The sequence below is a fragment of the Melitaea cinxia genome, chromosome 25 (genome assembly GCF_905220565.1).
Source record: "Melitaea cinxia chromosome 25, ilMelCinx1.1, whole genome shotgun sequence".
Lineage (NCBI taxonomy): Eukaryota > Metazoa > Arthropoda > Insecta > Lepidoptera > Nymphalidae > Melitaea > Melitaea cinxia.
This window is the reverse complement of record NC_059418.1, coordinates 7645871-7663796: the sequence shown is the minus strand read 5'-3', so window position 1 is coordinate 7663796 and position 17926 is coordinate 7645871. Positions and strand designations below refer to the sequence as shown.

The window sequence follows — 17926 nt, the reverse complement described above, 5'->3', positions numbered from 1 at the left end:
TGGCATAGGTAGTCGCCTAAAATGACATCGGTTGCGAGCTCGGTTCCTGCTCTAAGAAAATATTTGTAATTGTACCTCCGGCTCTCCCCAGGAAGCATGTTGAGGTACTTCCCCAGTCGAGTAGCTCCAGATTTTTAGCTCTATATTTCTTGACATGCTCTACTTCAATGGAGGTCAGTAGTCTTTGTTTCAAAAATATTTGCTACATACAATAAAACATAAATACCTTATTAAACAAGTATGTAGGATGTAACATCCACGTACAAAAGTACTATACACCATGGTACTAGTAGTTTTCGTCCTCTCCCTGGGGGTAAACCATATTCAACGTCAAAATGGTATAACACCTTTCCGGGCTTACCATTGGATGCTCAAAAACGTACATACACATAATTTTTTTGATAAGTATGCAATGAAAAGTTTGTAAGTTTAACTATTGTTTCTTTGGCATATTTTTTAAAAATTATTACTGTAAAAAATAAATTAATAATGTATAGTAATTTACGTAGTGTTTTTGTTAAAAAAATACGTAATATTTAATGAATACATCAACAACGTTTTATATAGAAATATATTTATTTAAAGATATGCTTCAGTTTACATTTATTTTGTTAATTTCCTTTGATATAATTTCAATAGTGTCTATATTTCTAAACGTTCCTTGTTATTTCAAAATGGGCACTACGTAAAACGTCAAAACGACAAACAAAATTTTAAAAACAAAATGGCCGAGAAAAATGAATGAAGCTTTCATTGATATTAAATTATTTTTATTAAAAATATAACTAATAATGAAAGAAATAAATATTAATATAGAAGGATACAATGTGAATGGTATATGTGTGGCTTGTTTAAATTACAACCGTTGCATGTTTTACTTGGACGAAGTAAAAGATTGTTTTAAAATATTAGCGAATATCGATGTAAGTATAATATTATTGTAAATTTTATACTAAAATAAACAAAAAAAACACCTGAGTGTGTAACTATGTGGTTATTTATGTATATTTAAGTCATAATTTGAGTTTTTATTAAGTTTGGTTCGGAATAAGGGAATCCTTGGATCCGCCATTGTTGTTTTTTATTTGTTGTATTGTTTTTTTTTTTTGTAGATTATAACTTGAACTTTTATATACTTGTAAGAAACGTTTAACAAATCTATTTTTTTTTGTGTATTTGTAATTATTAAATATGAAAATAAAATCGTAAAGTTCATTTTTCAATATTATAACAAAATTTTAAAAAAATATTGTGAATAAAATTTACTAAAATAATTTTACCAAAAAGGAATTCAAAAATCAAAATTTAAAACAACTTTATTCAAATTCATCCCCATGAGCACTTTCGAATTATCATTTTACAAATAAAAATGTACCCAATGTACCCAATGTGTAAATGTACCAATTCGGAATGTAGATTCTGCAGAGAAGATCGTCAAGAAACTCCGCAGTTACTCCTTTGAAAATACATATAAACTGTGTTTTAATACAAAATTAGTAATATCAGCGTTACTAAGTCCACACATCTTTATCAACTATGTAAATTTTATTATTAGACTATCCACATACTTGTTATTCCTTTTTACATTTACCTCATAAGAGGTTAACCATGCAGGCTTTATTTTTATTTTTTAATTTCTAAGGTTATCAAAAAGGTATTATCAGAGGTTTTAATTATTTTAACTTTTATTTTTTTTTATTTGCAGGTACCAGATGGACTGACAATACAAGTGTGCTGGGAGTGTTTAGCGTATGTTAAAAATACATTAAAGTTTAGAAAACAAATCCTAAAATGCTATGACATACTTATTGCTTATTCGGAAAAGGTAATAATATAAGTACAATATTTATTTTTATCAGCCTATTTGGTTCCTGCACCGAGTCTGTGTGTATTTATGATTTTATTTACAATACCTCTTTAATTATAATAACATCAATATTCTAAACATTTTTGAATATCATATCGAAAATTGACCGCTCCAGTGGGGTTCGAACCCGCGTCTCCGACTGACCGTTTGGCGCTCTAGCCAATTAAGCTATGGAACGATGTACCCGCTAGAACGAAATTTTTGATATGATGATTTTTATATTTTTAAAGAAGAAGAAGAAGAAGATTTTTATATTCGGTTTAAACGAACCGTCATAGTTTTATTTTGTTCCTGGACAGTTTTACATATTTATCTTATTCTGTTTTTTGCTTAATATATTTTGTATATATATTAATTAAATAAAGTGAAAAATAATTAGCAGCTATACCATTAACTTGGTATCGTGGTGGATTAAGCCCTGATCCTTCTCCTACATGGGGAAAGAGGCCTATGCCCACTAGTGGGATATTAAAGGCTGAAGTGTGATACATTAACTTGCCTTAGTGCTTATTTTGTATGTATTTCAAAATCAAATTATCATTACATTTGATATAAATTCTTACATAATATTTAATATCTAAAATGCGGGAATCACATTGTCTACCTTAGGAAGAGATGACCGTGTGTGTATGTTAAACATTTATTGTATATATATATTTTTTCTACAGAATTTCTCCAGTAGTCTACCTTACAGAGAAACACACAACCTTTTTCTTTAATTTATATAACTAGATCGGCAAGCAAGCGTATGGCTCACCTGGTGGTAAGCGATTACCGTAGCTTATAGACTCTTGCAATACCAGAAGCAAACGCCTTGCCGACCCTAAAACCTCCCCAGTAGCTCTGGTCGCTTTACTCACCAGCAGTAACACAACACTGCTTGAAAGCAGTATTATTTAGCTGTGATCAAGGTACTTCCTCAGTCGGGCTGTTCCATTTTTGTGCAGGAAATTATCTGCTGTACCCTAACTCAATTAATGAATATGAAATATATTTAATGTATATAGTGATTAATATAATATCTTTCAGCATACATTTCTGAACTCTCCAAACGATCTAGCGTCTCATGCCATCCAGCGTCTCACTTCAGACGTTCAAGTCGATGACATAGCACCGAAGGATGAACCTAGCGTCGACGTGGAGATTGTCAAAAATGAACCGCTTGTTGAGGATGATAGGAAATTTATAGAATTGGGTGAGTTAATACAAATTATATAAAGTGGATACAAGCAAGAGGCATATGCATAAATAAGTATCTGATCTGGCTTCGGACCTTCAGGTGTTTTTTTTGGTTTATGAATCATCATTCCAGCCTATTGCAGTCCACTGCTGGACATAGGCCTCCACAACTTCGCGCCAAAATTGCGTGAACTCATGTGTGTTGCCCATAGTCACCACGCTGGGCAGGCGGGTTGGTGACCGCAGGGCTGGCTTTGTCGCACCGAAGACGCTGCTGCCCGTCTTCGGCTTGTGTGTTTCAAAGCCAGTTTATGAATATATTGATTGTTTTTTAAATTTTCTTTTATGCAAAGGTGTTGTCTATAATGCATGTCACGTGGAATTTCACGGTTTGTACCTCTCCCCCTCCCTCCAATTCGTCACGCTAAGTTACATTTTGTAACTAAGCGTGACATTGTTACAGTGACTTCCTACAGTCACAATACCTAGGCAATCCTCCCATAAATGATTTCGTGATTAAAAATACAGAATTAATAATTAGTTTTATTTTTTTATTTTAAAGATATATGAAAAAAATCTTCCTCTTGTCATATCTCGTAAAGTTAAGCACGGTGGGTCTCCCCACCGGTCTCCCCACCGTGCCTCGGAGAGCACGTTAAGTTAATAACCTGATAGCGATCGTTACTCATAGTAGGGAACATATCCGCCAAGCTGCAGTGGAACATCGTGGTGGCCCGACAGTGGAATATTACATGCATATGTGAAGACCTATCATTACCCAAATATTGTTTAGTATACTATTGCTATGCATTGTTATCTGTGCTTTTGATTTTCCAAATATTAAATAAATAAATAAATAAATATACCCCATTTTTACAGACTTACAAACAGACACGCAAACGGACATAAAGTTAGAAACAGAGGACTACAATGACGACATCTACTGCACCTACGACGAACCACCCAAAGACCAGGCAGACTTCTATGAAGACCTGTCAGTCAAAGACCAGACGGAGTCAGACGATGATATTACATTAGCGAAATTAAAAAATGAGAAAGGGAGTAAGAAAAAGAAGAAAAAGGACAGAGAGAAGAAGGAAAAAGAGAAGAAGAGAGATAGTGATAAGGTATCTATTGGTCTCGTTACCATTATAATACTGGGTGTCCTATTTCGAGGATTCTTTTTGTATGCGATATCTGGTGCCTGCCATGTGATTTTTAATTACCATTTGGCAAGTAGTTTTTGACTTATCTGAACAATTTCGTATTCAAGATCTCATTTTATCACTTGTTGGTGTTAAAGTCGGTTTTTTGTTTGAGTTTATTTTTAGAGTTGACGTGCCCAAAGGGTAAAAACGGGACCCTATTACTAAGACTGTCCTGTCCGTCCGTCTGTCCGTTAGACAAAAAAAAAATTTGTCTAACTATTTTACCTAGTCAATGGTACGGAACCCTTCATGCGCGAGTTCAACTCGCACTTGGTCGGTTTTTTTATTAATTTATAATTTATAAATATAAATAAATATTTATATTACACCTAGACTCGAGGTGGGAATCGAACCCACAACCCTCATAGCAGAAAGCAGGGTCACTACAAACTGCGCCAATAATGATTAATTCATTGGTTGTATTAGCCTGTAACGTCCCACTGTTGGTCATAAGTCTCTTTTTTCATGTAGGAGAAACATTTGAACTTAATCCACCACCCTGCTCCACTGTTGGTGGATATATTCCCTATTACGTAACGATCGCTATCAGGTGCCTTTTCCTAATTTGGATGTATGCCTTTGTAACTCTCCTCTGCTTCGTAGAGCACGTTAAGCCGTCGGTCTCGGTTGTTATCATGTACACCTGATAGCGATCGTTACTCATAGTAGGGATATTGTCGGCCATTCTGTGTTGAACAACTTGGTCGATCAAGCTCCCTTCCATTACCCAGCTATGGGACATTGACATAATTATATATATGTATATTATATTTGTTGTAATTAATCTATAAAAACGATTAGGCAGTTCAGTTTTTTAAAAGTACAAGCTTAAATAAATATTATTTATACTAAAAATTTTATTCTATCGCCCAAAATTTTTTGTTCATCTATCGCATGTCGCATTACAGTAGCCGAGTAGGGATATGGCGGCACCCATAGCTCGCATCAGCTGACCGTGTAGCATTTACACTCTCACTCATTCCTGAAAATGTTCCGCGGTATTCAAATGCCTACAAACCGAAAAAAAGTTTCACTTGCATTGTGGTTTCATAAAACCCTACCATTAACTTTTTTCCCTCTTCTTTGTCACAGACATCAGAAGCTAAAGAAAGAAAAAGCAGACGCCTAAAGAATCTTCCAGAGAAGCTAGTAGAACTGTACACCATGTCGGAAAAGGAGATGTGGGAGGTCAGGGCGAAGGACGTCCAAAACGAGACCTTCCAGAAGGTCAAGTATAAATGCGAGATGTGCATTTACGTGTTCAACACTAAGAAGTTGATGGAGTTACACGTGAATGGAAAACATCATTCTGTGAGTGATATTTTTAATCTGTATTTGTTATCTGTGGTTTGACAGATTTTTGGAGTTTACTCAGTGTTACTCTGGAGTTTACTCAGTTTTATATTTGTTATCTGTGGTTTGACAGATTTTTTGAGGTTTCCTCAGTGTTACTCTGGAGTTTACTCAGTTTTATATTTGTTATCTGTGGTTTGACAGATTTTTTGAGGTTTCCTCAGTGTTACTCTGGAGTTTACTCAGTTTTATATTTGTTATCTGTGGTTTGACAGATTTTTGGAGTTTACTCAGTGTTACTCTGGGAGTTTACTCAGTTTTATATTTGTCATCTGTGGTTTGACAGATTTTTAGAGTTTACTCAGTGTTACTCTGGGAGTTTACTCAGTTTTATATTTGTTATCTGTGGTTTGACAGATTTTTGGAGTTTACTCAGTGTTACTCTGGGAGTTTACTCAGTTTTATATTTGTCATCTGTGGTTTGATAGATTTTTGGAGTTCACTCAGTGTTACTCTGGGAGTTTACTCAGTTTTATATTTGTCATCTGTGGTTTGACAGATTTTTGGAGTTTACTCAGTGTTACTCTGGGAGTTTACTCAGTTTTATATTTGTCATCTGTGGTTTGACAGATTTTTGGAGTTTACTCAGTGTTACTCTGGGAGTTTACTCAGTTTTATATTTGTCATCTGTGGTTTGACAGATTTTTGGAGTTTACTCAGTGTTACTCTGGGAGTTTACTCAGTTTTATATTTGTTATCTGTGGTTTGACAGATTTTTGGAGTTTACTCCTTAACAGAAATAGTATGGGGGTTGGATCGTGTATTAAAACAGCAGAGACGCTACTTTTCAATCGACTGCAAAAAAGGAGTCTCAAGTCGTCTGTATTTTTAAAGTAATACTTCTTTACGCACGCTTGACTTGGGGAGTCAGCTGGTGAATGCGTGACGAAAGCGTAAGAATGTGTGATTGGGCGAGGCGAACGGAAGTTGAGAGGGAGATATAAGTTAGTGGTGATAGAAAGAGAGTCGTGTGGTCTAAAGCACGCTCGTTTTTTTATCTGCGTAATTTTTAATGATTCTTTTTTAATCGAAAGCCGGTGCTTGTCTAATCCCATTTAAATTCAAATAAATTGAGCGAGGTTTGAGGTAGCTTAAAAACTTTTTATTTAAATATAATGTCAATTTTTTTTTTTTTTTTTTCAGAAAAGTGACGACGATCACCAGTGCGACGTTTGTAAGGCATACTTCTTGACTAAAGAAAATATAAGGATGCACAGGAAACTACATGAGGCTGCTTACAAGTGAGCACTGTGTTCTAATACTAGCTGTGCCCCTGATTTCGCACGCGTTAATTCCTCCTTCTTCCTCGATGAATAGGCTATCTAAGTTTTTTATTTAAATTTGAACCAGTATCGATGAATAGGCTATCCAACAGATTTTTTTTTTCAATTTGAACCAGTATCGATGAATAGGCTATCCAACAGATTTTTTTTTTCAATTTGAACCAGTATCGATGAATAGGCTATCCAACAGATTTTTTTTTCAATTTGAACCAGTATCGATGAATAGGCTATCCAACAGATTTTTTTTTTTAATTTGAACCAGTATCGATGAATAGGCTATCCAACAGATTTTTTTTTTCAATTTGAACCAGTATCGATGAATAGGCTATCCAACAGATTTTTTTTCAATTTGAACCAGTATCGATGAATAGGCTATCCAACAGATTTTTTTTTTCAATTTGAACCAGTATCGATGAATAGGCTATCCAACAGATTTTTTTTTTATTTGAACCAGTATCGATGAATAGGCTATCCAACAGATTTTTTTTTTTTAATTTGAACCAGTATCGATGAATAGGCTATCCAACAGATTTTTTTTTTCAATTTGAACCAGTATCGATGAATAGGCTATCCAACAGATTTTTTTCAATTTGAACCAGTATCGATGAATAGGCTATCCAACAGATTTTTTTTTCAATTTGAACCAGTATCGATGAATAGGCTATCCAACAGATTTTTTTCAATTTGAACCAGTATCGATGAATAGGCTATCCAACAGATTTTTTTTCAATTTGAACCAGTATCGATGAATAGGCTATCCAACAGATTTTTTTCAATTTGAACCAGTATCGATGAATAGGCTATTCAACAGATTTTTTTCAATTTGAACACATAGTGATTGAGATCGGTGCATTAGAACAAACTTTTCAGCTTTATGCTCTTAATATATTTACTTGATATATATATAAATTACGCGTCACATTGTTTGTCCGCCATGGACTCCTAAACTACTTAACCGATTTTAATGAAAGCAATCTTGAAAGATACAAAGCGGCATGAAGTTTGCTAGGTCAGTTAGTGTCAGTATAGATATAAAAATTTCGTGCCATAGTGCTTGTCATCGAAATACTCTGAAAGTTGGCCAGAAACTTGACCGATTATTATTATTTTTTTTTGTGCATATTTGGTTGGTGTGAGAATATATGTATAACCCTGGGTGATAATGATGTTCCTATATTTTTTTTTGTGTATATACGCTGTATTTCATGCAAGACATTACAAATTTTGTACTATAACACAGTTCATATATTATTTTTCAAAAGACTAACTTAGGAGTTTCTTGCCGATTCTTCTCTGCAGAATCTACATTCCGAATCGGTGGTAGCTTTACGTGTTCGAAATTTTTATTCGAAAGTGCTTTTGAATCCTATTTAAATAAAGTTATTTTTGATTTTGAAAAAGTCCATCTGCACAAAGAACCAGTTCACAGTTTACTGCTGGACATAAACCTCCACAAATTCGCGCCAAAAATGGCACGAGCTCATGTGTACTGCCCATAGTCACCAGGCGGGTTGGTGACCGCAGGGCTGGCTTTGTCGCACCGAAGACGCTGCTGCCCGTCTTCGGCCTGTGTATTTCAAAGCCAGCAGTTGGATGGTTATCCCGCCACAGGTCAGCTTTTTAAGTTCCATGGTGGTAGTGGAACTGTGTGATCCCTTAGTCGCCTCTTACGACACCCACGAGAAGAGAGGGAGTGGGTATATTCTTTACTGCCGTAACCACACAGCATTATTAACTGAATATAATTATTGTTTCAGATGTCGTGAATGCAATCTGGTGACGACGCTGAAAAAGATAATGCTAGAACACGAATGCGCTAAGAAACTGGCGGAGCCCGGTTATCCTTGTCCGGATTGCCCGGATAAAGTGTTCAGGTACTATCGCTTATATTCGACAATTTGACAGCAATTGATTGCAAAACGAATGATGATAATGATGATGATGATGATGACTGTGTATAGTATTTAATTTAAATAAATAATTTCCTCAATTGATAAGAGTCGCTGTTAGAGAGATTAGATATAAGACCCTCTTTGTACTTTGTTAAGGTTTTTTTTGTGTAATTGTACAAAATTCTAAAACTAGTGTGCCATACCCACACATTTACAAAGTTTATATTAGGATATTACCAAACCTCATTTTATGTTTTTATAAAAAAAAAAATATAGATGTAGACAATGTGTTTTGTTTACGCTTTATTGATTCCGTTTTATATATTATGCTATGTGTATATTTATATTTATTTTATTATCCTTCAGTAAAAAGTTAATTATTGTTGGAAGCAATGCCAGATGAAATCAAAACAAAAAAAATATCATTTACAAATTAAAAAATCTCAACAATAATAAAAGAAAGTTAATTTAGCAAAAATATTAAACAATAAAATAACAAGTTACATCTTAACATTAGGCACATTACAAACATGGGTAATGTACCAGGTTATAAGCAGCCTTAATCTTGTTATAATATTGAAATTACTGTCTTTTCAAATAAAACTCGTTTTCCAGTACAAAATCGAAGCTGTCATATCATCGCTCCGTGACGCATCAAGAGAAACCGCAGTGCGACTGCTGTGGGAAGGTGTTCGCTAATAAAATAACATTAAAATATCATCTGAAGTAAGTATTTTATTCATTAAATAAATATAATGGAAATTTAAATAAGTATAAAAATATATAACTATAATAAATATATAAATATTTAAAATGATAAAAAAAAACATTACACACACTACCATTTATTTGACACACACACGCATACTCTTTTGTTTAATGTACAAACTTATAATTAAAAATTAGTTATAGTTGAATTTTGACCACTGGTCAAATTAGTTGCTCGAAGTTACTTGCTTACACTCATTTCCGAGATTTATTTTTATGTAAGTAGATGTGAAATCAGTTTACTAGGTTAGTGAAGTATGAGTTTTAAAATCGCTATCATTACATAGTATGAAACAAAGTCGCTTCCCGCTGTCTGTATGCTTAGATCTTTAAAACTACGCAACGGATTTTGATGCGGTTTTCATTAATAGTGATTCCAGAGGAAGGTTTATATGTATGTAAACAAAGTGCGTGACACTTCATTTAAGTTATTAGTTTATTTTGTAATTGTTCTTTGATGGATATTTGATCTGCGAATTGGTTGCTATGGAGATGTTTTTTCATATTAAAACGATTGTGAGAATTATATTGTAACTGTAAATATTTAAATAATACTTATTATAAAGAACTGGTTATTATTATTTAAAATAATATATTCTCCAGGCAAATATAATATAGAGGCAGATACTCTAAGCAGAAACCCAGTGTTAGAATCGTATGAAAATAAAGATAGTAGTTTAAAAATAGTAAATTTTGTAAAATTAGAAGACATACGAAATGATCAAGATGAAAATGAAAAAATAAAACAAAATATAAATAAACTTATTTTAAAAAATAATATATATTATAAAAAGATAGGAAAAAATGAAAAGATTGTATTAACTGAGGAATTTAGTAAAAATATTATAAAACATGTACATCACTACTACTGTCACATAGGCAGACAACAAATGGAAAACAAGATTAAACCATTTTATCACGCCAAAAATTTATTGGACAATATAAAAAAAGTTTGCGAAAATTGTGATGTCTGTATAAAAAATAAATCTAGAGGAAAATACAAGTTTGGATTAATGTCTCACTTAGGTCCCGCTACTTATCCGTTTGAAATAGTGTCTATAGATACCATAGGGGGATTTGGTGGTACTCGTTCAACCAAAAAATATTTACATCTTCTAGTAGATCACTTCACTCGTTACGCCTATATTTTGACATCCAAAACCCAAAGTGCGAATGATTTTATAAAACTGGTCCAAAAAGTAACAAAAGATTATAAAATTGACATGATTTTATCAGATCAATATCCAGGCATACATTCAAAAGATTTTAAAAAGTTTTTAGAAAAAGAAAATATACCTATAGTTTTCACTGCAGTAAATGCACCATTTTCAAACGGATTAAATGAAAGGTTAAACCAAACGTTGGTTAATAAAATTCGTTGCAAGATTAATGAAAGGAAGGGCAAAATTGCTTGGACAACTATTGCTCACGAATGCACAGAAAAATATAACGAAACTGAACATGGTGTAACAAGGTTCTCTCCAAAATATTTATTGGAGGGAAAAAAATTTGACGTTCTACCAGATGAACTGAAGAAAAATACAACACATAATTGTCTTTTGCAAGACCGAAAAATTGCCTTAGAAAATAGTATAAAATCACACAATTATAATAAAAAAAGATTTGATAAAAACAGAAAACATCATGAACTAAAAGTAGGAGATTATGTATACGTTGAAAACGGAAACCAATTAAACCGAAAAAAACTTGATGAATTGAGAATAGGACCTTATGAAATTGTAGACAAAATATCCAATTCAATTTATAAAGTAGACACGGGTCACAAAAAGGCAGAATCAAACCTCTTCCATATTACAAAACTTATTCCAGTAGTAAAGTATGACACTAAAACTTTGTAATTTAGAAAAAAAAAGGGGGGGGGGAGATGTAAACAAAGTGCGTGACACTTCATTTAAGTTATTAGTTTATTTTGTAATTGTTCTTTGATGGATATTTGATCTGCGAATTGGTTGCTATGGAGATGTTTTTTCATATTAAAACGATTGTGAGAATTATATTGTAACTGTAAATATTTAAATAATACTTATTATAAAGAACTGGTAAAGCAATAGCTTTAAATGTTGTTTCTCTTTTCAGGTTAGTTTGTAAATAATTTAATAATAAATAATATTTTGTAAATTAGTTTATATGGTAAAATAAAAAACTTCTCTTTTCAGAGCAACACAATTATTTGTTTTACTGTTCATAATATACAAAAATAAAATAAAATAAAACATTATATGTATAATACATGCATAATATAGTAGAGGAACACTGATTGTTTGTGCAACCGTGCGAAGCCGGGGCGGTTCGCTAGTATATAATAAAAAGAGAGTGTGCCATAGACCATTGTAAAATTGTAAGGAGAAAGATTAGATTAATCATTACCCCATATATTTAATTATTTCAATTTTTTTAACCAGAATCCTACCACAGAACAAAGAAGAAAAACCAAAGGAGAAGTTGTTCATTCCGTGTAAGGGATGTGGTAAAATATTTCATTCGAAGAAGAGTTACCGGGCACATGTGTGAGTTTATTTCTTACATTCTTTTTTACTTCTGCCTATCCCACTGTTGGGCTAAAGGCTTTATTAAATAAAAAAACGAGTGTGCTTTAGACAACACGACTGAAGTAAAACTTCTGCACAATAGGCCTTCAGATGGCTTAGATGTGCAAAAAGTAACTGGCTATAAGAGAAAGAGAGAAAGAAAATGTGTGCTCGCACCTCTCTCTGTTGGTCCATTCGCCTCGCCCGAGAACACTTTTCGTAACGCTGTCATCAAGCATTCACTTACTCCCCAAGCCAAGCGCGCGTAAAGAAGTTTAACTTCAGAATATCGTAAAAAAGAAATTAACTTTCCAACTACCCTCAATCGCTAAACTCTCGAACCTACCTCTACCCCCACCAGGGTGATCCACGACGGCCTGACCTACCCGTGCCCGATATGCGGCAAGATGTTCCAGTGGAAACGTAACCTGGCGCGGCATACCCGCAACCACAGGGAAAGGGAAGCGGGGGCCCTTCATAGGTGTAGGGAGTGTGGGAAGAGCTTCGCAAGTCGCGACTGCTACAATAATCATATGAGACTGAGTAAGAGACACGCGCACGAGGGCAGCTACACGTAAGTCGACTAGCCTCCTCCTTTTTTCTTTCTAACCCCCCCCCCCACCTCCCCCCAGGAGCTCTGGTCATCTTAATCACCACCGGAACACAATACTGCTTAAGAACAGTATTATTTAACTGTGATCTTCTGTAAGGTCGAGGTACTCCCCCAGTCGGGCTGCTCCATATTTTGAGCGGGAAATTTCCTGCTTCAGATGTAGGGTACCTCATCTATCTTTAATTTATTTATTAAAATGAATAACTAAGTATACGCCAAATAATCACAGTAAAGTCTATGTGCTATAATAAAAAATATATTTTTTAGAAGTTATACTTCTTAGAGAAAAATGATGGGGGTAAATTTGTACGATGTGCGTGCACACCGACACAAAAAATTGATATCTTGAAATTAGCTCAATGAAGTATAACTTCTTACGTATACTCCATCCAAAAATAAAAATCTTATTATGTAAACAAACCCCTTAGCGGAAGAAAAATACACATTCCCTGTGTAATCACACACAATGCCTACTAGATAATTATTGTAGCATCTGGGTAATCACATGAAGTAACATTATTTTTGTAATTATACGTATATTTCATCGTCAAACTAATATTTTTAGCAGAAAACCGAATTCGCTGTAACCTCAAACTTACAAGTGACATCTATCATTACTCTGTCTTGTCTTTGATTTTTAGGGCTGGGACGTTCTTTCATATCGACAAAAAGTTAAGGTCAGTGATATTAAAAAAATAACAGCGTTTTAGCTCGAACTTTTTATAAAAAATAAAAAGTTAAAACGGCCACTAAAGTTAAATAGTAAATAGTTACTTAAAACGACTCTGAGAGAGGCATTACTTAATTTTTTATCAATAAGACCGTATGTCTTTATCTGTGGTAACATTTGCTTTAAATCTCCTTGAAAATACTTTTAGTATTTCATGCATATTATTTATTATATTATAAGTTATTATTTCAGTGTTTTATTTATTTTTATGTGTCTAGTTTATTATTTTTAGTTATTCGCATTGTTAGCAACATATTATAAATGAGCATCGTTAAGTCGAATCAAACTGAATCAAATAAATTATTTTAAATTTCTAATCTTGCCGCCGTATTCGTTTTCCCCTTTTTTTTCTTTTAATTTATTACTTTGTTTTATGTGTCATCAAATTGCATATACTTTTTTTAAACAGTTGTTACACGATAGTGTGGAGCCCTAGCTAAGGCAATGTGGCCCCTAATACAAATAGACTTTAAATATTGATTAACATTTCGCTCTACTTTCATTACTTTCTCAGTAGAAGTTTTTTAATTAGATATTAATTACAACCCGAACGAAATGGCGATGCATGAAAAGGCTGTCACAACACAGAGTAACCTTAAATACCGAAAAGTGCTTTCGAAAATCTAATTTGAAGCGTGCATGCGGGCTGCACCCTGCTAATGTTGCTAGTCTTATATCGTTCAGTTTATGAAAAAACTATTTGTATCTAAAAATTACAGGAAAATATAAAAAAAAATATCAGATAATGTTATATGGACATTTATCAATTTACATCACAGCACTATAGTAGTCTATAGTTACCCATTCCGCCATATTTGTTTACAAAATAGGACTTTTATTTTTGGATGAAGTTTACGTATAAGTACACACAAACACTTTTTTCTTATTTTTTCTTCAAAACTCAAATAGGCTTCAAGAGCACCATCAAATCTACAATTTACAAATTAAAATTCTAATAATTTTTAAAAGTGTCGCTACCGCCGATTCTTACAGACACACTTGCCACTTCTGTGGTAAGAAGTTCGCGACACGTTGGTGCATGATGGACCACATCGACTGGGATCACTTGAGGAGGATAAAGTATCAGTGCAGCGTCTGTTTTAAGGTAAATAAGTGCTGTGTGGTTACGGCACTAAAGAATAAAGCCACCCCCTCTCTTCCCGTGGCTGTCGTAAGAGGCGACTAAGGGATAGCACGGTTCCACTACTACCTTGGAGCTTAAAAAGTCGACCGGTGGCGGGATAACCATCCAACTCCTGGCTTTGAAATACACAGGCCGAAGAGCAGCGTCTTCGGTGCGACAAAGCCAGTCCTGCGGTCACCAACCCGCCTGCCCAGCGTGGTGACTATGGGCAAAACACATGAGTTCACGTTATTTTTGGCGTAAACTTGTGGAGGCCTATGTCCAGCAGTGGACTGTATAGGCTGTAATGATGATGATGATGAAAGGCTGGAGGTTCAGGGTCAGGTGGCTATAGACTGGTTTTGGTCGGTAGTGCACCCCCAAGTGCTGAAGCCGACATACGGTCTAGGAATGCCTACCCGGGCGTCCTGGATATCACCCATAAATGGGTTACCCTGCGATATCAAAAAAAAAGGTGGCTATAGACTATTGAACAAAAAAACGAGTGTGCTTTAGTCCACACGACTGAAGTAAAACTTCTTTAGCTCCATCTAACTCTCCCTTTTAACTTCCGTTCGCCTCGACCGATCACACTTTTCGTAACGCACTCATCACGCATTCACCAGCTTACTCTCCAAGTCAATGCGTAAAGAAGTTTTACTTCATCATTAATCAGTAAATGTGTTACTGCAAAACTCGAGAGCGACTTTGATTGATCCTTTTTTTTTTTAAGTAAAACTCCTATACGCACGCTGAATGAATGAAAATTATCACTGGGTTTGCCGATTATGATGATTCTTTCTTTACTCGTAAGCTGATAATTGTCTTGTGGCTTTTTGAGTTATGTTTGATAACGCGTTTGATAATGTTTCCAGGCGTTCAAAACAGCTAAAATAATGGTCGCTCACATGAACAATATACACGAAGGGAAGAACAAGAAGGAACCGGATGGACAGCATCTCTGTGATATTTGCGGGAAATCTTACAAGGTTGGAAATAGTGTACTATATATATATATTTATTAGCTGTGTACGCTAGTAAATAATATCCCCCACCCCCTCTCTTTCCGTGGGTGTCGTAAGAGGCGACTAACACAGTTCCACAACCACCTTGGAACTTAAAAAGCCGACCGATGGCGGGATATCCATCCAACTGCTGGCTTTGAAATACACAGGCCGAAGACGGGCAGCAGCGTCTTCGGTGCGACAAAGCCAGCCTGCGGTCACCAACCCGCTTGCCCAGCGTGGTGACTATGGGCAACACATCTGAATTCACGCCGTTTTTGGAACGAACTCGTGGAGGCCTATGTCCAGCAGTGGACTGCGATAGGCTGAAGTGATGAGGCCGTAAAATATTAACTCTTCAATTTCCAGACTGTAAAACGCCTAAAAGGCCACGTATGGGCGATGCACACGAACAGATCGGTCACGAAAAGCTTTAAATGCTCGCTATGCCCGGCGACGTTCTCCTGGCAGACCAGTATATACAAGCATATGAAAATGATGCACTACAACAAGAGAGCCAAGGTACGTAAATACACTACATGACATTACGAATATATATTCAAATTATTGTTTATGTACTAGTGGTCGCCCGGTGTTCGAAATTCGACCATAATTAAAAATTTTAATTATTTTTTTTTTTTTTTTAATATAGAACCTTTTTTAAAAAAATCCATTTGACTAGAAACTTTGACAATCAACAAAAGAGTATTATTGTATGCATGTGTAGGTCAAATATATGGTAGTATGTGTCACTTTTTTTTTTAATTTATTTAATATATTTGTATTCATAATTTAAAAAAATATTTCTATTCTGCACTTTTTCTCTATATAAACTATAAGTGTGCGAAATATCAAATTTTTATTTACTTTATTTTATACTTTATTGTACACCGACAAATATATTTCAAACAAAGCATAAAGATAGTTACAGACAGTGAAGTACAATGGGCGGACTTATGGCTAATTAGCCACTTCTTCCAGACAACCCACATTTTATATATAGTATTTTTATTTATTTATTTCAAAAGCACACTTACAACATACATATAAAATAAATTAAAATTAAACAATGTATACTCGTAATAATAAAGTATCTGATATGCATGTCACTTACAAGTGTACATAACAATTTTGGAATACAGTGATTATAAACACTAAAAAAATCATAAATAATTAAAATATTTGAACTTCAAATACGCATTAATTATACAGTTCAACATACTATATATACATATATACGTACTTATAATATTTAAAAAACTTCAAAATCAGAAATAAAGAATAATAATCATAATCAATTTAAATAAAAATTAGGAACAAATTATTATAATCTAATATACATTAGTTAATACAATTTATATATACGTTAATAAAATAACACATTTGAATAATTTCAAAAAAAAAATTGCACCCTATCGTCACAACGAAAACAGCCAAAAACAGAAATTAAGAACCAAATCATCATTAATTAAATAATTAAGAATATGGAAAAAAGTTTTCGTAAAAGGGGGTACAAATTTTTTGCTTCACGTATTAATATATAAATATTGTTTGTATATATCATGTAAATGTTTATATATATACAGCAACCAAGAGCACCAGTGAAGAAACCGGAAGTTTACCCCGGGATCGAAGTTGCTAACCGCATGCCGTACTACCCGCCAATCGCGACCAACCTACAGACTGCACCGCTTATAAATTTACCTCAAAACGTATAAATAAACAATTTTGATATATTTATGTCTTTTTATTATTATACATACATACATACATACATACATACATATAATCACGCCTCTTTCCCGTAGGTGTAGGCAGACTGGTAGAAACCACTTCTTCCCACTTGCTACTATCCTTACATACCTCTTTCGCTTCGTCCACTTTCATAATTCCCTTCATTTTTCAATATCCAAAAACTGGGATAAAATGACATTTTCTAAAAATGAATCCTAGCTAGATTTATTTATCTCCCTCGAAATTCCCTGCAAACTAAATTTCATGAAAATCGTAAATAACTATATGCACTTGAAAAAATACAGTTATTTTGAAAACACAGACAGATATTTCACTGTTATTTATATGTATACATTCTTAAATTAAATACAATAAGATTTGAAATATACATTCTGGTGAGACGCCAAAAACGGCGTAAACTCGTGTGTTGCCCATAGTCACCACCTGGGCAGGCGGGTTGGTGACCGCAGGGCTGGCTTTTGTCGCACCTAAGACGCTGGTGCCCGTCTTCGGCCTGTGTATTCCAATGGTTCGCCATCGGTCGGCACTCCAAGTTCCAAGGTGGTAGTGGAAATGTGTTATGTGCAAGAGAAGGGGTGGCTGTATTCTTTACTGCCGTAACC

At 34.3% G+C, this 17926-nt stretch overlaps 1 protein-coding gene across 1 annotated transcript; it reads left to right on the top strand.

The window, feature by feature from the left end:
• The first annotated feature begins 791 nt into the window (after positions 1 to 791).
• LOC123666090 (zinc finger protein 254-like) lies at positions 792 to 17305 on the top strand. Its single transcript, XM_045600298.1, has 14 exons — positions 792 to 923; positions 1706 to 1825; positions 2897 to 3062; positions 3926 to 4173; positions 5347 to 5565; positions 6751 to 6848; positions 8648 to 8764; positions 9398 to 9508; positions 11974 to 12078; positions 12461 to 12673; positions 14436 to 14547; positions 15441 to 15554; positions 15939 to 16091; positions 17156 to 17305. The coding sequence occupies exons 1-14, from the start codon at positions 792 to 794 to the stop codon at positions 17285 to 17287; spliced, it is 2040 nt and encodes a 679-aa protein (XP_045456254.1). The 3' UTR covers positions 17288 to 17305.
• The last annotated feature ends 621 nt before the right edge of the window (positions 17306 to 17926 follow it).

Excerpts from the sequence above, each read along its gene's own strand:
- LOC123666090 (XM_045600298.1), top strand. The coding sequence starts at position 792 with ATGAAAGAAATAAATATTAATATAGAAGGATACAATGTGAATGGTATA. Across the intron at positions 924-1,705 it reads AAATATTAGCGAATATCGAT|GTACCAGATGGACTGACAAT; the intron begins GTAAGTATAATA and ends TTTTATTTGCAG. Across the intron at positions 3,063-3,925 it reads TAGGAAATTTATAGAATTGG|ACTTACAAACAGACACGCAA; the intron begins GTGAGTTAATAC and ends CCATTTTTACAG.